The sequence below is a fragment of the Mustela nivalis genome (assembly GCF_964662115.1).
Source record: "Mustela nivalis genome assembly, chromosome: 8".
Classification (NCBI taxonomy): Eukaryota; Metazoa; Chordata; class Mammalia; order Carnivora; family Mustelidae; genus Mustela; species Mustela nivalis.
In genome coordinates this window covers 80946169-80968418 of record NC_139027.1, presented here as the reverse complement: position 1 = coordinate 80968418, position 22250 = coordinate 80946169, and the positions used below count along the sequence as shown (strand labels likewise).

Sequence of the window (22250 nt, the reverse complement as noted above, 5' to 3'; positions counted from 1 at the left end):
GAGAGCGAGAGCGAGCACAGGCAGACAGTGGAAGGCAGAGTCAGGGAGAAGCAGGCTCCCTGCGGAGCAAGGAGCCCGATGTGGGACTCGATCCCAGAACGCTGGGATCATGACCTGAGCCGAAGGCAGCTAGCTAACCAACTGAGCCACCCAGGCGTCCCTGAACTCTACATTTTAAAATATAAATTTTGTCATGTATATTTTATCACAGTTAAAAGATAAATATATATTTTAAAAGCCAAATACACACACAGTAGAGGGATTGAGTTTGTAATCCAGAGCCTTGGCTTCCTGGTGGGAGTTAGAAGGTGTCCAAGGAGATCAGTTTCCTAGAAGAGTGGCAGTGGGTACGAGTGGGCCAGCTGTCTAGACACTCTTTCTGAGTGAAAGAGGGGGCTGGTTATTGTCACATGGAAAAAACATTCCACTTTTAGCATTGTTTCATTGCTTCATTTTCCAGTTACTGGTTAGGTCCTCAGCATTCCTTGGAGACTTTAGTGCCACTGTCCTAAACACAATAAATTTTCCAAGGAGAGAGGTCCTGCAAGGAGCAGAACAGTCTCCCTGAACAGAAGTAACAGATATTTTCTGTTTCACACACAGGAAGGACGGTAGGAATGGAGAGAGAAGTGATCAGACTTCGGGGGGAGCACAAAGGGATGAAGAGCAGAGATTTGACATCCCCTGCTGGGGAGTGCAAACCGAACAGGTCTGACATGGTGGGACCCCTGGCTTCAGACCTCAGATCCTCTAATCCCTATGCATGCTGAGCTTGGCCATAGTCTAAAATAACTGTCTCCCACATATGACATGGCTTTTTCAAATTTCTGCAGACTGTTGAAATTAATGAAATGCAAATTTATTTTGAAAGATACAGAATTCATAGGAGCTTTTGATCAGGCTGAATCAGGATACTATAATTCCCAGCATGTGTAATTCCCAGCATTTCGTTTTTCTTTACCATGGAAAGGAGCGCTCAGAAAATGTGAGAATCGCAGGGCTAAGTATGTGCGCTCTGATGTTGGCTACTATCCAGTTGTCCATCGCTCAAAACGAGGAGAACATCATGAATGTTTTTACAATCTTAGCAATCAACTTCATCTGACAGTGCGACCTGGTAAATACCGTTCTTAGGCAGCTAAGCAAGGAATTCAGTGATCTGATTCATTCCACAGCTTCATAATCATGGATCACCAAAACACATTTTAGTGACACAGAGTAAAATGCTTAACCAATCTCACTTGCCAGTAGTTCAGCCCAGCCTACTGCCTACACAATCCCCCACCCCCAAGGCTTCTCCTTAGACCCACATGTAGTTGAAAGTGAGGCTCATTTACTGCAGATATTTCTGTGAGGCCTGTCTACAACAGCGACGTCTTGCTTCCTCTGAATATTTTGGAAGTATACACTAAAATGACACCGTAAAGAGCTTCCTTGTGCCAAGAAGTGTACTAGGCACATCATGTGCTTTTTTCCTAGTCACAAAAGCTCTAGGAGGTATCTCAGAGTCAGAATACAAGCCTATCTGTGTGGTGCGAAGTCCAGGGGAATACTTGGGATCATAATTTTGAGGGGCACCTGGGTGACTCCATTAATAAAGCATCATGACTCTTGATCTTGGGGTTGTGAGCCCCACATGGGGAACAGAGATTACTTTAAAAAATCATTTACTTAAAAAAAAAAATCATAGGGGTCCCTGGGTGGCTCAGTCAGTTAAGCATCTGACTCGATTTTGGCTCAGGTCATGATCTCAGGGTCACAAAATCTTGCCCCAAGTCAGGCTCAGTGCTCAGGAGGGAGTCTGCTTGATATTTTCTTCCTCTTCTTCTGCCCCTCACTCCCCCGACTCATGCGTGCTCTCTCTCTCTCTCTCAAATAAGTAAATAAATCTTTTTTAAAAATCATAATTTCCCATGCATGTGGAGACTAAATGCTGAACCAACTACTATTTGAGCTGAAGTAAAGGCATGACCCAGAACAGATGCTCTAGACAAACTAAAACCTTCTTTCAAACCTTCCATTTTTCCCAGTTAATGTATGCTGGATGCCCACCACAGGCCAATCTCTGAAATCTGGCTAGGAACTTTGGGGAACCACCAAAGGCGTGGCCAGAAATGATGAGCAGCCAGGATCGAAGCAGCAAAGTGACCATGTGGCAGTTCAAGGCTTCAGACCAGAAGGCAGTCCTGTGTTTAGGTGTGTGTCAGAGAAGACTCCCATCCCGGACCTTTACTGTCGTTCTTACTGATAGTATCACTTGGCCTTGTGTACCCAGATAACAGGCTGACTCAGTAATGTCATTCTGAAAGAGAAAGACACAGTTCATAGAGGCTTAGAACAAATGAATTTCTGTGACAAGGAAGAAGGGTTGGCAAAAATTTTAACTAGAGTTCATTTTAAGGAGTGAGTATTTTGCATGTTTCTTTTTTAAGGAGACCATTCCATGACTAAATCAGTAGTAGCTATAAATAAACCACAGTGAGTTTGAACTTAACATCTATCACATTTTCTGGCAGCTCCCCAAGTGTAGCTATCTTTTGTAATACTTCAAGCATAGGCTTTTCATCTATCAACGAGTGGTTTCTTAACAAAAGAAATATAAAAATCACCTAGTTGTATGAATTTGCCTCTCTCCTCCCCACCAAGAGACATCGGAGCCAAATAATTGGTGCCATAGCAGCTATATTTAAACCATGGTAAAGTATGGCATGTTCTCACAACGATGTCAAGAAGGCCCTTGGAAAATACCCCCTGGCCAGGTACTGCGTTGTATAGTGCCTCTCCAAAATACATATCTTTCTGGAAGCTCAGAATGTGACCTTATTTGGAAACAGAGTCTTTGCAGATATAATTAATTAAGAAGACATCATACTGGATTTAGCTCCTCATAAGAAGAGGTGGGGATGCTCAGAGAAGAGAAGCCTAGGTGGAGATGGAGGCAGTCTGAGTGTGACGCATCTACAAGCCAAGGATGTCCAGTGACCACCAGCCAGGAAAGGAGCATACAGCACTTTCCCCTCAGAGCTTCTGGGAAGAACCAGCTCTACCAACACCTTGATTTTGGACTCTCAGCCCCCAGAACTGTGAGAAAACCAATTTCTGTTGTTTTAAGGTGCCTGACCTGTGGTAATTGGTATACCTCAGTATACAGGGCCAAAGATTCCCCCCACCTCCCATGAGTTGGTTTTTCCTTTTACTAGGAAGTCGTTGGGGTCAACAATTGTGTCTTTAGCTCTGAGGGAAAGTAAATTTGTGCCTCCATGTGCCTCATCCCAGAAAATTAACTGCTTATTATCAATGAGAAAGGAGATGAATTGGTAAATGTCCTACTAAAAAATTCTTCTGTGTTTAAAAATTATATTGGCTTGCTCTGTATATTTCTCTAAAAGAATGAGGGGGAACTCTGAGAGTCTCTCCTCAACCAGTAAAGCGAGGGCTGGGATCAGCTGTGACTGAGGACCACACTTTCTGATGTCAGTCTTGCCCACTTTTTGCCCCACACGCAAACCAGTTGCAGGAACAGGGACACAGCTGTCCCCACAGGGCTGGCTGTGGGCTGTGAGCCCCAGGAAGAACCCCTCATTGCCAAGGGACTGCCACCTCCCCCCAAGTGTGGGAGCACTTGATCAGTTGAAGACCCCACCCCGAGCAGAGGCCCAGAATGCTCCGGATCACATATAAATGCCACTCAGCTGGAGAGTGAAAGTGTATTGCCTATAACTTGGTGTCTTGCATTTTACATCTTCTTTCAGTTTAAAGAACCAAAATATCGTGGCTTGCCCTAAATGACTCAGATTTTTAAATTGTGTAAACAACTGGGGGAGGGAGACAAAGCATTGCACATGGGCCCTGGGTCACAAGCATACAGGGACTGGCAAGCCTACAGGGATGGTATAGCTAGTAAATAATCACTTCATAGCTACAGAGATCTTGGCTGCAACATTTACAATAGGACATAAAACAGTGTCTGCTGAGTCAATAATTTAGGCTTCATTTTAATATGCCTACATGCCAAAAACAAAAGCAGACCAACCAAGCAACAAACAAAACAATAATAAAAGCCCACCATGTTGATTATCTAAAGACCCAAAATCAGAATGCAAACCGGCACAGTCACTTTGGAAAACAATATGGAGATTCCTCACAAAGTTAAAAATAGAACTATCCTATGATCTAGTAAGCACACTACTGGGTATTTACCCAAAAAAAGACAAAAACCCTAATTCAAAGGGATACATGCACTCCTGTTTATTGCAGTATTATTTACAAGAACCAAACTATGCAAGCGGCCTATGTAACCATCAATAGATGAATGGATAAAGAAGATGTGGTATATATATACAAATGAAATATTACCCAGCCATAAAAAAAGAATGAAATCTTGCCATTTGCAATGACCTGGATGGAACTAGAGGGTATAATGTTGAGCAAAATAAATCAGAGAAGGACAAATACCATATGATTTTCTCCTATGTGGAATTTAAGAAACAAAACAAATGAACAAAGGGAAAAGTAAAGAGACAAACCAAGAAGCAGACTCTTAATTATAGAGAAGAAACTGATGTTTCAGAGGGAAGCAGGGAGGGGCTGGATGAATTAGGTGATGGAGATGAAGAGTACACTTACCATGATGAATACTGAGTAATGTATAGAATTGTTGAAGCACTATATGGTACACCTGAAACTTATTATTAACAGTATATGTTACTGATACTGGAATTAAAATTAAAGATATACTTTAAAAAAAGACCCACAGTCAATATACTTATCTCTAGGCTGAGAACAAAAAGGTACATTGTTGATGCTGGTTGGTGAGCCTTCGCATTCAGTGACTTAAACAGGTTTCATTTCCTTGGATTCCATACCTATTGATTCTTTTTTTTTTTTTTAAGATTTTATTTATTTATTTGACAGAGATAGATCACAAGTAGATGGAGAGGCAGGCAGAGAGAGAGAGAGAGGGAAGCAGGCTCCCCGCTGAGCAGAGAGCCCGATGCAGGACCCTGAGATCATGACCTGAGCCGAAGGCAGCGGCTCAACCCACTGAGCCACCCAGGCGCCACCATACCTATTGATTCTTAACAGAATTTTCCACCCTAGAGAAACTGATGCCAATTTCTTCTGCCTTTTCTTTCTCTCCCCCAGGTTGGTTGACAATTTCTGTATCTGTGAAGGGTACAGTGTGCCTCGCTGCCTGATGTATGAGATTTATGTGGAAACCTGTGGTCAAAATGCTCAGAACCAAGTCAATCCAGCCACATTTGGGAAGGTAGGTTGTGAAGATAAAAATACAGTACTCAGTTAAAAAATAAAAAAGTATGCAAGTGAATTGATGAGGCAATATTAAAATTGATTTGCGTCTGATGGGTTCTCAGTTGGAATAATTGGCTTCACTCTTGGAAGCCAACCAGATGGTTAATATACTCCTTCATCTTCCTTGAAAAGCCATTCTGTCCTTTGTCCACACTTCGCAGTGAGGGGCCAGAAAAGGTAAGGAATGAGTGATACCCAAGAAAATACAACTGTGGCAGCTCCAAATATTCCAAAATTCAATCAGGTTTGCTGGGCCATTATTCCCTGCATAGAAATACCAACACTTGGTGTGCCTGGGTTGTACAGTAAATTAAGTCTGACTTGATTTTGGTGCTGGTGTTGGGCTCAGGTCGTGATATGGAGCCCCATGTTGTGCTCCATGCTCAGCAGGGAGTCTGCTCTGGATTCTCTCTCCCCATCCTTCTGCCCTTCCCACTCATGCTCACTTTCTCTCTAAAATAAGTAAGTCTTTAAAAAAGAAAAAAAGAGGGACGACTGGGTGGCTCAGTATGTTAAGCCTCTGCCATCGGCTCAGGTCATGATCTCAGGGACCTGGGATCAAGCCCTGCATCAGGCTCTCTGCTCAGCGGGGAGCCTGCTTCCCTCCCTCTCTGCCTGCCTCTCTGCCTACTTGTGGTCTCTCTCTGTCAAATAAATAAATAAAATCTTAAAAAAAAAAAGAAAAAAGAAAAAAAGAAATGCCAACATTCCGCACCACATGAACTCCAAGAGCCACTTGTAGCATCAGAGAGCTGGTGCTCCTACAATTTGGTTGTACTTAGAAAATTCACTGACTATCAAATATCTCCTCTGGAGGTTCAGAGCTTTGTCAGGAGTTTTGTGTAGATTATATAAGATACAGCAAACAGTTATTAGCACAAGAATAGTCTACGGAGACCCTCCGCATACAACAAATATTTATTGAACGGCTGCTCTGTGCCAGGCACTGTTACCGATGCTGGGAATACAATAATGAACAAGACAGAAAAATTCTTGCCCTTGCTAAATTTATTATAGCCAGAGGAGACAGATCCATAAGATAAAATACATAGTATACGAGAGTAGTATAAATGCTGAGGGGACTAATAGAACAGGAGATAAGGAGTATGTGTGTGTGTGTAAGAGTTGCAATTTTAGGGAAGGCAAACAGGGAAGGTCTCCCTCAGAAGTAACATTTGAGTCCAGACTTTGAAGAGATAATGTAGTGAGTATGTGGATATGAACAGAGTAATGCAGGCAGAGCCAGTGCAAAGGCCCTGAGGAAAGAAGGAGCAAAAACAGCAAGGAAGCTGCAACAGCTAGAGGGAGGAGTACAGGGAGAGAACCAGGATGGTCCTCAGGACCTTGAGGTCAAATCAGGGAGGCAAGAGGAGCCAGGTGTGCAGAGAGTGGGCAGAGAAATAGAGATCAAACTCTGGGTATATTTGGGAAACAGAGCCAGTGGGATTTGTTGATGGAAGTAATTAATAGAATCATAGGACTTGATCATTATTAAAGTAACAATAATAATTTCCAATTATAAAGTTGTATTTATTTTCAAGGCACATTTCCAGCCAGTTTTTAGAAATATGCAGACAACATCTGGAAATAAGTTAAAAGGAGAATTTTTTTTTAAAAGAAAAGGGATATCTCATTAAATACTATTGTAAAAGGGATATCTCATGAAATATTATTGTAAAATACTATTGTAAAGTTTAGGCAATGGAATCTAGTCCATTGCTGTTTAACAGAAATATAATGGGAGCCACAGATATAATTTAAAATATCTTAGTATCCTCATTTTTGAAGAGTTTTAAAAGGTGAAATTAATTTTTTATTATTTTGAAATTTAATAAAAAATATCAAAATTTAATCAAAAATATCAAAAATATTCAAAATACTATTTCAACATGGAATCAATATTATAAATCATTGAGTTATTTTTTTTCATTCTTCATGCCAAATCTCAAAAATCAGGTGTGTATTTTACATGTAGAGCCCATCTCAGTTTGGACCAGCCACATTTCAATTGTGCAGTGATTGGAATCACCAGTGAATGATTCCAATCCAAATCACCATGAATGGGTGATTCCCATCTCAGAGAGCTCACAACTAGATTCTAAGTCACCAGGCCATCTCCTTCCTTTCTCTCTAGTATATCCTTAAACCACTGGGTCTCTGCTTCTCTCGACTGGCCTGTTCCATGCCCCTTCCCAGAAGCTAGCTTCTTTCACTGGCTTCCTGATTTCTCATTATGGCTGCTTGAATGGTGCTTTCCATGATATTATGCCTGATCTTCCACCCCAGTGACAAATATTGTAACAGTCTGTGGGCAAGAGAGGCCTGCAGGAAAGACCTATGGGTGGGGAGGAAACAGTTGGTATCTTTAATGCTTTGTCTTGTGTCACAGCCATTGGCTGAAGCAGGTAGCATTAGAAGTCAAGAAAACAAACCAGCACCAGTGAAGGCTGAGGATCGCTCAACTAGTCGCAATGCTTGGGTGGTGTTTTGGGGAAAAAAATTTTCCTATACTCTTCCAGATTCTTTTGTTTGGCCTAAGATTTAAATTGACAAGAGACAAATTAACAGGAGAAAATCAAATTTAATTCTGTATGCATGGGGGCTCACTATGTTCTACCTGGCAGTCAGGCAGTTGAAGCTTCTATACCATCCAGAGCCAAGGAGAAGAGGGTAGGAAAGTGGGACTTCAAAAGGGAAGGCATGCGATTCATAGGAAAAGGAAAAATACTTCATGTTTAGTAAGCAAATGTTAGCTGGGCCATACAGAAAAAATGAGAGGAATTTTAACAAACAGATTTTGCTAAATTCTTATCTTCCACACCTCTTTCATATTATACTATAGTTATCTACAGTGATACCTCCTTTAGAAAATAGCAGGTCCTCTAAATTCTTTTAGGCAATTAGGGGAAAGGTCAAACGTTCTTCCTGAGCCTTCTATTTCTTAAAAATAATCAGCCAAGTGGTGCCTAGGTGGCTCAGTGTTTAAGCGGCTGCCTATGGCTCGGGCCATGATCCCATGGTCCTGGGATCTAGCCCCACATCGGGCTCCCTGCTCATCGGGAAGTCTGCTTCTCTCCCTCTCCCACTCCTGCTTGTGTTCCCTCTCTTGCTGTATCTTTTTTTGAAATAAATAAATAAAGTTTTTTTTTTTAAATTAGCCTAAAATTATCCACATGCCAAAGCGATTCATTTCTGGATGGCGAATTTTGCGCCCTTCCAGTGTCTCCTGAATTGTGGATCAGACCTCTTTCCACTTGTTATTCTCTCAAAAATATCCTTGAGTTCAAAGAGAACTTGGAAGTCACCTGGTCCACCTCCAAACTCAGTGTAAGATCCCTTTGAAAGTACCTCTGGCTGGAACTTTAATGAGAACAAAATGCACTCTCTGGGCAGAGACAGTCAAGGGGTATAGAGCTGGGTGATGGGGCGGCACACTTCTGTGTTCTTCCTTTGGGCAAACACAGTCCTGCCCCGGGATCTTGCTTGGCAAGTAGAGCATAGGCTGATGAGAACCTGCTCTAGTACTCCTCAGGGACCTTGGGGCAGCTCACAATCTGCACAGCCATACTACTTTGGGTAGCCATCTGGCTTGGGCTGAAATGATATGGGTAACCAGGGGCTTGCTGACTGGGCCACAATTATGCCGATTCAGTATCTTCCATCCGTCCCTTCAGTCTTCCTTTTTATGTGTGCCTTCTCCTTCTTTTTGGTGGCCCTCAGGTGGACAGAACTGCATTAGTTCATGACACACTGTCATCATGGGTTTATGCATGGCCTAATTCCATCTAGGTGTTTAGTTCTTGTCAATAATGTGGTAAACATCTGTGAGCCTACCACCCCAAATGAAGCACCACACCAGTTGCCCCATATCCCATCTCCCTGCCCTGCCCCACTGGTGAGAACCATCAAAAAAGAAGTTTTAGGGCGCCTGGGTGGCTCAGTGGGTTAGGCCGCTGCCTTCGGCTCAGGTCATGATCTCAGGGTCCTGGGATCGAGTCCCACATCGGGCTCTCTGCTCAGCAGGGAGCCTGCTTCCTCCTCTCTCTCTCTGCCTGCCTCTCTGCCTACTTGTGATCTCTCTCTGTCAAATACATAAATTAAATCTTTAAAAAAAAAAAAAAAGAAGTTTTAGTGCATTTGTGTGTGTTTTTTAACCCTTTAACCACCTTTACCCCTTTTGCCCACTCCCAGTACATGCCCCTTGCCTCTGCCAACCACCAACCTGTTTTCTGTATCTGTGAGTTTGTTTTGTTATTGTTTTGCTTTTTAGGTTCATTTGTAAGATCCTATTTGACTTTCATCTAACTTATTTCATATATGTATTTCTAAAAAGCATATTTTAAATTTTTGTTGTTCAACTTTTTAAAAAGGGGTATGTTATTTGTCATCTTTGGGACTTTGTCCACTTAATATTGTATTAAGACTCATCTTAGATTCATTTGACCATTGTGTAATATTTTCCAATTTACTCATCTGCTGTCCTACTAATATGCATTTGGGTTATTTCCAGATTTTGCTGTTGTGAATGCTCACGTGTGTATTTCCTACTACGCACATGAAGATGTTCTCTTAGGCATTTATGTCCTGAGATGAACCTTGCAGGCGAAGGAGGTGTGCGACTGTGATGTCTGGGGATGGGGCCAAACTATTTTCCAAAGTGACTGCTCCAGATTATCCTCCCACAAGCAATTCTATGGATTCCATTGTTGTTTCCAAAACATTTACATCTTTAGATCCACTCCTCTAGCCAAAATCTTCATCCCTGAAATGGAGTCATTGATGGAAGTCCTGAACTTTTGGTAATAATAAAATACTTAGGAGAGTCTTCTACTATAGCAGCTGCTCAAATATATTGGAACCAATTTTTTACATCTCCTTGTCTCCCCTCTCCACACTGAATATTCCTCAGCTCCCAAATTTTTACCTTCCTGACCACTTGTTTCATTATGACTTCAATTTACTGATGTTCTTCTTAAAATGTAGGTAGCCCCAAGGGTACAATCCAGTGCCGTAGGAGTGCTCAGATGACAAGGGCTCTTGTTTTTATGGGGGAGGGAGGAAGAGAGCTACTATTGGCTTTTATCCTTCCAAGACACTTTGTTGGTTTCATTTTAAGGTTGTGGTCAACAGAAATACCCTTAAGTATTTTTCACATGAGTTAAATACGAAGTATTTGTATGTATTTACATAAATATAAAGTATTATTCTCATATTATTGTTGTTATGCAGGTAACTATTTGAACCTAGGCGTGGCCACTCTTTATTATTCCTGTATTTTAGCTTCTTAGTTTCAATCTGCAGTTCTGTTTCCCAGTATCTTCTTGAATCTTGTGGGTCATCCAGTCTTTTCCCATATTTGAAATGCATATCTGTTATCCTTCATTCAAGAAATGAAAGCAATAGGAGTACATGCAAGACATGGAGTACACTCTGTGCTTGCAAGGTGTCCCTGAATAAGATTTTCCAGCCAGCCAGGCATTCCCTTGGTTAGCTTATCAGTCAGCCCACACCTGGTCATTTCATCACAGGGCAGCCTGGGACACTTCCTCAAGGGGACCCAGTCCTGGGTAGCCTGGCTCTACAGCGCTTTCCTTATCTACCTGCCCAGCAGCTTGATCAGATGGAAATAGTGTGACTTGAGCATGACATGTTTAGTGTCTTTAAGATCTCCATTTCCTTTACTAAGAAATCAAAGCCTATTTTTAAAAACTTTTTTCAGAGTTTCTTATAAGTTGTGTTACCTCTAGGGCAGTCTCATGGCAGAGCATTCCAAAGGAACGCTTAAAAAGAGACTCAAGTGTGTAGCAATGGGGCATTTATTTAGCATTTTTTCATTTTAATACTTGCCTCAGAGTCCATTCTTCAAGACAGCTAACTTTCAGTTCTCGCTGGGGTTTGCCTGAAAAACAGGCCATTTAGTGGAGCCCCTGTTGGGAAGGGACCCTTACTGCCGAATTTGTGACTAATGGACCAGGGAGAGGAAGGGGAAAAGGATATGATCCCAAAGCATGTTTACAAGAGAAACAACAAAATACCCAATTCTCATTTCCTCTCTCTTCCCCTGGGAATGGAGTTGATTCCAGATTCCACATCAAGTTCCTGTGCAGATGTCAGAATGTTTCTTGCTCTTTTTGGCAGCCCTGGGCATATGATGGGTAGTGTTCATTCTTGGTGCAAGCGATATCTCACATGGATTAGGGAATTTCCATAACACTGACTTCCTTTTTAAAAATAACATTTACTGATGTTTTTCTGATTATAAACGTATTACAGTCCCTTTATAGAAAGTGTAAAAATTAGGGAAGACTATAAAAAGAGGAAGATAAATACTGGCTATAACCTCATTCTCCAGAGCTGTAGCCATACACATATAGTTTATTTGCACGCTTGCACACACATGCACACACATGTGACCAGCAGGAGCTAAGGGACTAATCACACAGTGGTTTTGCCTTCATTTCCCATGGTCCTTTGAACCTGCTCATTGGGTGGTTCTTCCTTCACTCCTGAATGAGCAGATGAGCACAAAGTGTGACCACTCTAGTCCCTGCATGATACAAAGCCTTGTTGTCACTCTTGATTTACTACACAGTATCAGTCTGATGCTTAGAATGTCCAGTTCTGTATAATATCAAAACTGAATTAGGTTTAAAGTGTAATCTTTTTCTTATCTCCTCCAGGATGGTTTCTTGCCTGTGAAGAACTAGACATTGGGGCTGCTTCTTCCCTCCCTATCCCTCCTCCCCAAAACATGTTGGGGAGTTTTACCCCTCTGGAAGCAGGGGAGATAAAAATGGCTGGAAGGTTCCTACTGCTCAACTTCACACTTTGGGGGCCAGGCAGACTCTTGTTTCCTGGTCCCTTTGGTGGTTTCTTCAGAGCAGCCCATGGGAATGTTCTAGTATGCATTCCTTGTGTTGGTGACTGACTCTTTCTGTAGCTTGACTGTCCATTCCGGGGGCCTTTTGCTGGACAGAGTCCGGGCTCTTCCACATGTCAGCTCTTTCTCACATGTAGACCACTTCTGGCCATAGGAACTACTCAGCCATTCTTGGTCTAAACAGCCTGTGGTTGTCCCGGCTGAAACCAGGGTGGAGGCAGCTCTCCTCTGCCTGTCCACCAAGTGCACCGGCCAGCCTGTCTATACTCTATTAGGAGTCCTATGCCATAGTCACTACCAACGGGGGCCTCACAAAGAGTTTAAGTGAATCTGTGCCCCTTCTTCTGCTAGACCTGAGATGATTGAGTCACGCTCTGTCTCACACACCCTTCACAAGTAAAAAGGTTGTCTTGCCACAAGAAATCCCCTTAGATCTCTTCTTCTCTCTATTTCATCGTAAGTGGTTTGAGTTGAGGACTTATTAGGGTTTTAAAAAATCAATTTTAGCTAAATGCCTGAGTGTACAAGTCCCCTGCAATGCGTGTCTCACAATTCACTTTGCTATCTGATGTCTGTTGTGTTCATGTCTCATCCTGTTGTAAAGGTACTACGTGGATGAGTGGATTAAAAGATTGATGTATGGATAGGTGGGCCAGAGGTAAATGGACAGGTGGATAGACAGAAAGACAACATGTAATATGGTAATTTTTATCATTTTTTCATCATAAGTATACTCTTTAATTCCTATTCCCCTTTTCCCCAATCCCCTACCCACCTCCCGTCAATAACCATCAGTTTGTTCTCTACAGTTAAGAGTCTGTTTCTTGTATTGTCTGTCTCTCTCTCTTTTTTTCCTGTGCTTGTTTTGTTTCTGAAGTTTCACCTATGAGTGAAATCATATGGTATTTGTCTTTCTCTGACTGAGTTATTTTGCTTAGCATTATACGTTCTAGCTCCATCCAAGTTATTGCAAATGGCAAGATTTCATTTTTGGTATTAAAATATAATGTATTATTTGTTTCAGGGGTCACTGAATAATATTCCATTATTAGGCTGCTCCCATAGCTTGGCTATTATAAATAATGCTGCAGTAAACATTGGGGTGCATATATCTTTTTAAATTCATGGGGTCTTTTTTGTTTTTGTTTTTTGGGTAAATACCTAGTAGTGTGATTACTGGATCATAGGCTAGTTCTATTTTTAACTTTCTGAGGAACCTCCATACTGTTTTCTGCAATGGCTGCACCAGTTTGCATTCCTACCCACAGTGCACCAGGGCTTCCTTTTCTCCACAACCTTGCCAATACTTGTTTCTTGTGTTGTTGATTTTGCAATGTAGTATACTTTTTAACAACACTAAGCCTGGAATCCAGCTAATTAGGTTATAACCCTGGGCAAGTTATTTCATCTTTTTGTGCCTCGACATCATCAACTGTAGGATGAAACTATTCATAATGTTAATAACAGTACCTGCCTTATGAGATGCTTTTAAGAAATTAATGAGAGAATGCATATAAAAAGAATTGAGTGGTCCTGGCACATAGGAAACACTCAAGAAATAATTAACTTTTATAATCACATGTCCATTTATCTAAACTTAGAATATCATAAACATTTTCACACTAAAATATTTTGAAATAAATGTTGTAAAACAGTTTCAAACACTTTTTGGATGTTCCAGAATTCATTTAACCATTTCCCTTATTGGAAATTTTGGTTGTTCATAATTTTTATCTATTCTACCATAAGTCTCCATCTGTATGTGGTAACTTCCTTAGGAGGGATTCTAGACCATTGTAACCAATACTCAGCCCTCATGATAGTTCCTGATATATATATATATATATATATATATATATATATATATATATTTTTTTTTTAAGATTTTATCCGTTTACTTGTAAGACAGAGATTGCAAGTGCAAGTAGGGGGGCGGGGGGAGCAGGCTCCCCACTGAGCAGAGAACCTGATGCAGGGCTCTATCCCAGAACCCTGGGGTCACAACTTGAGCCGAAGGCAGAGGCTTTAACCCACTGAGCCACCCCGGCACCCCAGTTCCTGATATTCTTAACCAAATCCCTAATATTTTTAACCTAGAAAATTTGTTGGTTTAGAACTATATTTAGCTGTTTACAGTGCACCTGGGTGGCTCAGTGGGTTAAGCCACTGCCTCTGGCTCAGGTTGTGATCCTGGAGTTCTGAGGTCAAGTCCCACATCGGTCTTCCTACTCAGTGGGGAGTCTGCTTCTCCCTCTGATCTTCTTCCTTCTCATGCTCTCTCTCTCTCAAGTAAATAAATAAAATCTTTTTTTTTTTTTTAAAGAACTATATTTAGCTGTTTCCACTTGCACTTATTGGATGGTTAGGGAAGGTAAGCACCTTTGCATGTGTTTTGGTCATACGCATCTTGTGTGTATACATATTATCCCTAGACTACTTCCCATTGCAATATTATTGTTTTCCCATTAATTTCTGTGAGTTGTCCATCTATTAAATATATACATTTCTTACTTATTACATTTTTTGGAAATAATTATCTCAATGGGTTTTAAAATTTAACTATGGTGAACCTGATCATAAAATGAAATCACAAGATAGTCTGGGGATGGGATTACTCAATAAAATAAAATGTGCAGATTATTATAGTGTCAGGCAACTTGGCAATTTCTTTCTGCTTCTCCCTCTAAAACACCAGATTATTTCCCAGGGCCTTGAATCTGAGCCTGCTGCATAGTTTATAATAATTCTTTTAGGTACCTACTATTTTACAGCTCACATAGAGTGAAGGTGTTAAGTGATTTTCTTAAGAGGTGATGGAATTTTTAGAATCTGTGGTTGAAAGTAGGAATTTTTGGCTTCTAATTCTGCATTTTTAGACTTGCTGACTTTTTCTTTTATCATTTATTCTTCATTTGCACATTTTGGACCTCTTCCCTAAAGGAACCTCTCAATTTGGCCGCATAACCTTGGTGTTTAATTGTACAAGAATTGCCTTTCTTGTTCCTTCATTTTTCTTCCTCTATACCCGGGCTTGGGTGGCTTCCCATTGGAAGAGGTAGGGCCTAGAACCAGGCAAGAGAAACATTATATGCCACTGTTAAACCCTGCTGCTTAGAAGTTAAGAAAAAAAGAAATATCCAGGGAGGGGGATTCCTGGGTGGCTCAGTCAAGTGTCTGCCTTCAGCTCAGGGCATGACCTCAGGGTCAGTGGGATAGACCCCGAATCAGGTTCCCTGTTCAGAGGGAAATCTGCTTCTCCCTCTCTCTCTGCTCCTCCCCCACTCCTGCTCTCTCTCACACTCTCTCAAATAAGTAAATAAAATCTTCAAAAAAAAAAAAAAGGAAAAAAAGAAAGAGGGATGTAACAAGAAACCAAGCAGAAGCAGAAGCTGAATGATTATGGAGGGAACTAGAGAAAAATAGTGGAAATCATTACTTGACTGCTTCAAACACCATGCCATCCATGCTTTGTATTTTTTAATTCCACCATGCTCCAGGATTTCCACTTTCAACAAGACATGCACTTGGATACCATGCATGTCATGAACCTCTTCTAATTAGGAAACTGGAATAGGCTTCTATTTTTAAAAAATATAATGTGTCATAAATATAATGTCAGTGCTGACAAAACACATCAAAAACATATCTGGGAGATGAGAAGTTGAGTCAGAAGTAGCTATGTTATTCAATATTTTAATAGCATTTGCTACCAAAACCTTTAAAACAAAAAAATAAGGTAAACAAGTAAATAATAAAAAGTGAAAATGACTATCACATTGGAAAAAGAGGAAAATAGTTAAATTATGGCAGCTCACATGCTGGACTCTTATGCAGCTATTTCTTGTTTTTAGAGAATTCTTAATGACAAGGGGGAAATGTTTATGGTACGCTGTAGAGGGTAGAAAGTCAAAAGCAAAACTGTACACATGCTAATTGTATGACACCAGTTGTTTCCTGTGCATACCCACAGAATCCATACACATATGGAGACTTGGGGGAAAAAAAAAAAAAACTAGAGGGGCGCCTGGGTGGCTCAATCTTTTAAGCATCTGCCTTCGGCTCAGATCACGATCCCAGGGTCCTGGGATCTACCTGCATCAGCCTTCCTGCTTAGCAGGAAGTCTGCTCTCTCTCTCTCTCCCTCCCTCTCTCCCCCTGCTGCTCCCAACTGCTCATTCTCTCTCTCTCATTCAAATAAATAAATAAAATATTTGAAAAGAATAAAAAGAAAAAGAAGGGGGAAAAAAAGAAAGAAAAGAAAAGAAAAGAAACTGGAAAGGGGCACCTGGGTGGCCCAGTCAGTTAAGAGACTGACTTTTGCTTTCAGCTCAGGCCCTTATCAGGATCCTGAGATCTAGCCCTGTGATGGGCTCCACGCATAGTGGGGATAGTGGGGAGTCTGCTTCTCTCCTTTTCCCTTTCCCTCAGCCTCTCCCCTCCCCCATGCATGTGCTCTCTCTTTAAAATAAATCTTAAAAAACTGGAAGGAACCACACAAAACCTCATTTAAACCACACTGAGGTTTAAATGGTAGTTTCCTCTGAATGGTATATTTTTGTCCCTATACATGTCTGATTTTTTCCAAATTTTATTTGCACATATTTTCTCTATAATAAAAAAGGGAAATACAACTGAAACCTTATAAGAGGAGAAACTGTAAGTTTTATTTCTAAGTTTTCCAATTGCAGCTTTAAGTCTGTTTTATTCTTTTAGCTTGTGCGTTTGGTTTTTCCTGATCTCGGCACCCGGAGGCTAGGCACGAGAGGAAGTGCCAGGTAGGTTTATCGTTTTTGTTTTATTTGAAATGTTAGAATAAACAAACATTTTGAAAAATCACAAAATGGGTGACACAAAAATGCAAAACTAAACAAAATAGAAATATCAACGCTACCAAAGAGTTCCCATATTCACATGAAATCCTACTGCCTGGAATAATTTGGGTGATACTAGAACTAAATATTAGTCTCTACTTTCTTAGTGATTTTGTTAAAATATGAAAGTGTTTTCTTGTTTCAACACTTTAAGTGTTTAGACCTGTAGATGTCTGTTGACATATTTAAATAATTACACACATGGAGTTACAGAACTGTTTTAATTATTCTTTGAACTAAAATTTCTAAGTATTCACCTAATTAGCATATTTGAATTATTTTCCAGAGACCAGGTACCCAGACTCTATGTATTCTTAAAACAAAAGGAAATTCCAGTGTTATCAGGTGCATCATGGTGTAATTGTCACTCAATTACTATTGTTATTTCTTTTAAATCAAGAAAAATCAGGAGAAATCAGTTAGATCAGAAAATCAGTGAGAAGGGATGGAAGCCAAATTAGGAAAAGGGCCTGCTACCCACGAGGGAATAAAGACAGCTGAAACGTTTGCCAAACTAAACATTGGGTAATAGTTCATTTGAAAAAATTTTGTTCTGCTGCTGTGAGCCTAGACAAGCAGCTGCATTTTCCCAGCTCAGCAGAGTGCCTGGGCTGCAGAGCAGGAACTGACTGCCTTCTTGGGTTTGTGAGAATCTGAGTCTAGTTCTTGGTAGAGGGAATGTGGATGTCACTGCCCTTCGCTTTAAAAAGGTTCACAGCGGTGGCAGGAGGAGGCTTTCTCTGTCACATGTCTCTGAGATTAGAATGTCTAAGCTGGGAAAGCAGAGTAGAGCATTTATGATCCCATTTTAAAGCTAATGTGTATGAAATAGTATGAAACGGTCTACCTAACAGAGCTGATAAATGGCATTGTAGATAAAACTCAGATCTTTATTAGCTAGTCTATTCTGTGGCTTCTGTAAAACATGTCAGTGGTTTGACATGATCGTTAAGACAACCTTTATTTTTCAGGTATCATTATGATGGAATCTGTATCAAGAAAAGCTCTTTCTTCTATGCCCAGTATTGTTACCTTCTGGGTGAAAAAAGGTACCACAGGTTAGTATCTGTCATTTAAGTATTTTGGGCACAAGTCACAGTCTGATGAATATGAGATAGTTGACTCTAACTGTGTTTTTGGCTATTCTGCTACTAATCCTTCTTATGGATAGAAACATACACATCCTTCAACACGGCTTTGACGTGGGCAGTATATCAGACTCTGGCAACATCACTGGCCAGAGAAAGGCATTTCCAGTTCATTTTCTTGGATACTTTTCCTTATAATTATCATCTCATTTGCCAAAACCATTTTTCATTCATTCTTCCCAACTTCTTGGTAAAATATGACAGAATTGGCCTCTTCTTTCTTAAAACTTTCTATAGCTCTTAAGACTGCTTTATCCAGTTTCTTCCCAAGTGACCCTTCTTGTCTCCTTACTGCTCCCCTCCCCTTAAGTGCAGTCATCGTCCTGAGACTCAACCAACGGTGCTCTTCCTACCCCTTGGTCCCAAGATATCTCATCCTTCTTTAACTTTCACCTATCACTGCACGCCCACGGATGACTTCCTCCTCCTAAGTCGTTTTCCATGGCCCTTTCTCTCCCACTTCCCAGCCATTCCTCTCAGGCTGTTTGCTGGATATTTTCATTTACATGACCCATTGGCTCTTCATATTTAGTATGTAGAAACCTACATTTTTAAAAAGATTTTATTTATCTATTTGACAGACAGAGACCACAAGTAGGCAGAGAGGCAAGCAGGGAGGGGATGGGGGGAAGCAGGCTCCCCGCTGAGCAGAGAACCTGATGCGGGGCTCGATCCCAGGACCCTGAGATCATGACCTGAGCTGAAGGCAGAGGCTTAACACACTGAGCCACCCAGGTGCCCCAGAAATCTACATTTTTAATCTCCCTCCAAATCACCTCTGCCTCTTGACTTCCTTATTTCAATATATGCTACTAACAGAAGAATCTAAACAAAGTGTCACCCCACAGCCATCCCTAGCTAGATTGGGAAGGAGAGAGTCAGCCCAGAGATGGCTCCAAAGCTGCCATGGTCATTCTGATGAGCGCCTGAATCAAAAAAGAGGCAGATCTCAAAGACCTCTCCAAGGCAGGGTCTTCGGTTGGTTGACTCAGCCCAGCCTGTCCCACTGAAACCTCAAACTTAACCTCAAATAAAGTCATTATGCTCTTCTTCCAACCAGCTCTTCTGCTTCAAAGTCTTATTCATCGATTAGTCACAAAGACGGAAAAATTACATCAACAAAAATAGAGAAGTTAAGGAAGGGAAGAAATAGGAGACTTATTTCGGTTAAGGTTAGAACTCTCCTTGTGCAAATGTATTCTCTGGCTTGCTGACCCATACACTCCTGAAAAGCTAGAGCCGACGTCTCTTTGTTTGCCCCAGATCACCCAGCAGGCTGTTTAGAGTGTCCCGCAGCATGACCAGACCAGCACTCAGCAGCCATGAGAGGCCAGGAGTGTCCTGAGATGTCTGGGTCCATGTCACACACAGAGTGAGGGTCTAGAACGGGTCTTTGTGGGGGGAAAAGAACTGTGTTTTATCTTCAGCAAGGAAGAGGAGGGCTGCCAGGAGACACAGATACAAACAAGGGTGACATTGGCTTATCCATAAGATAAGCCCAGGACCAGGAGCTTTTCATGCTCAACACATATTTAAAAAATTGATAAACGCTAAAGTCTTTGCCAGTTAAGCGAGTTTTTTTAAGTACTAAGATTTAAGGTAACTTCCTTATTGATTCCATTCCACATTTTTAGAAATACTAAATATATCTTAAAATACAGAAATATAATGATACACTATTGTTAATAATCTATGAAGCATACGGATGAAAATGTCTTCTGCTTTATTGTATCTTTTATACAAGAACCTGTGTGACAAATTCCTCTAAAAAATCAGGTCTCAAAACAGAGGTGCCTGGGTGACCCAGTTGGTTAAGCTCAGGTTATGATGCCAGGGTCCTAGGATAGAGCCCCATATTGGGCTCCCTGCTCAGTGGGGAGTCTGATTCTCCCTCTGCCCCTCCCCCTGCTTGTGTGTTCTCTGTCTGTCAGATAAATAAATATAATCTTTTTAAAAAATGTTTTTAAATTAGGTCTCAAAACAAAAAAACGTTATTTCTTTAGTGTTCAGGTAATAAAATCTATATAACTCATCCATTCATTTATTTGTTCATTCAACAAATACTTGAGTTCCTACAATAAGTCAGGCTCTGTTCTAGTTACTGGTGATTAAGCAGTAAACAAAAAAACAGGGCCTCCCCTCTCATCAGTTTTAGTGGGGAAGACGTAAAACAATAAAAATGGAACAATAGCAAAATTAATCTGAAAATAATAAAATGGGGTCATGGGAAGGCCTCTTTGAGAAGATGCCTTTTGAGAGAAAGGTGAAAAAACAGCCAGCGAAGTGAGGATCTGGGAGGACAAGTATTCCAGGCAGAGGAAAGAGCAAGTGCAAAGGACCCAAGGCAGGGATGAGTTCAAAAAAAACAGCAAGGAAATCTGAAGGTGGAGTTTGGCGAATTACCAAAAGAGTGGGAGGAGTGGAATCTGAACATAAAAGTAGGACCTCTAAGTATTGGCAAGGAGGTTGGAATGTTATTCCGAGTGTGATAGGGAGCCACTGGAGAGTCTTTTCTTTTCTTTTTTTTAATTTTATTTGAGAAAGATACAATGAGAGAGAGCATGAGCAAGGAGAAGGTCAGAGGGAGAAGCAGACTCTCTGTGGAGGGGAGCCCGATGCCGGACTCGATCTGGGACTCCGGGATCATGACCTGAGCCGAAGGCAGTCGTCCAACCAACTGAACCACCCAGGCGTCCCCCACTGGAGAGTCTTAAGCTGGGAAGTGATTTTTTTAAATTTTTAAAAATTTGAGTAGGCATGCCTATTATATTTGTTTCAACTGTACAACACAGTGATTCAACAAGTCTATACATTCTGCTACACTCACCACAAGTGTAGTTCCCATCTGTCACCATCCAGGGCTATTACAATGCTTCAACTATATTTCCTATGCTGAACCTTTTATCCATATGACTCATTCATTCCATCACTGGAAGCCTGTACCTCCCACTCTTCTTCACCCATCGTGCCCATCCCTCATCCTCCTTTTCTCTAACAATCACCAGTTTGTGCTCTATTTGTAGCTCTGATTCTGCTTTTTGTTTGTTTATTCATTTGTTTTGTTTTTTAGATTCCACATGCAAGTGAAATCATATGGTATTTCTTTCTCTATCTGACTTACTTCACTTAGCATAATAACCCTTCATGTCCATCCATGTTGTGACAAATGACATGATCTCATCATTTTTTATAGCTGAGTAATATTATTCATTGTGTATATATACCACATCTTCTCTATCTATTCATCTGTCAGTGGATACTTGGCTTGCTTCCATATCTTGGCTATTGTAAATAATGCTGCAATAAACATAGGAGTGCATGTATCTCCTCAAATTATTGTTTTCCTTTACTTTGTGTAAATGCCCAGCAGTGGAATTACTGGATCATATGGTGTTTCTGATTTGTGTTTTAAATGAAGATCCTCCCAGCAACCATGCTAAGACTGGACTGTGCAAGAAAATGGGAGAGGAGGCAGAGTGACCAGCTAGGAGACTTGTTCAGCAGCCTGGCAGAGCTGGCCCATTGAGATTTCTCACTGAAATAAATTTAATTCTCTCAAAAATGCAGCATAGGGGGCGCCTGGGTGGCTCAGTGGGTTAAGCCTCTGCCTTCAAAGAGGCAGCATAATACTCTGCAGTATTATACATGGATAAGGGCAGAGACTCTGAAACAGCCTGCCTGACTCTACCACTAGTAAGCTGTGTGATCTTAGGCAGGTCATTCAACCTCTCTGTGTCTCAGTTTCTTCATCTATTAATAAGAATAATAATAATGGGGTGCCTGGGTGGCTCAGTCGGTTAAATGTCCAACTCTTGATTTCGGCTCAGGTCATGATCTCACGGTTGTGAGATTGAGCCCTGATTCACTCTCTCTCTCTCCCTCTGCCCCTTCCCCCTATGTGTGCTCTCCCTAAAAAAAGAATGAAGAAAAAAAGAAATTTAAATAAGGAAAATAATATCTCTTCACAGGACTGTTGTGAGGATTTAATGAATTAATACAAGGAAAATGTTTGAAATGGGACCTGGCACACAGTAAGCA

The 22250-nt window shown here is 41.0% G+C and overlaps 1 protein-coding gene across 1 annotated transcript in view; it reads left to right on the top strand.

Moving 5' to 3' along the window:
* Positions 1-22250, top strand: part of RFX8 (regulatory factor X8) — a 70324-nt gene that overhangs the window by 8322 nt on the left and 39752 nt on the right. Inside the window, exons 2-4 of the mRNA XM_082747079.1 lie at positions 5146-5269; positions 16907-16968; positions 18036-18122. Coding sequence (XP_082603205.1) covers positions 5146-5269; positions 16907-16968; positions 18036-18122 — 273 coding nt within the window. The remainder of the gene's footprint in view (positions 1-5145; positions 5270-16906; positions 16969-18035; positions 18123-22250) is intronic.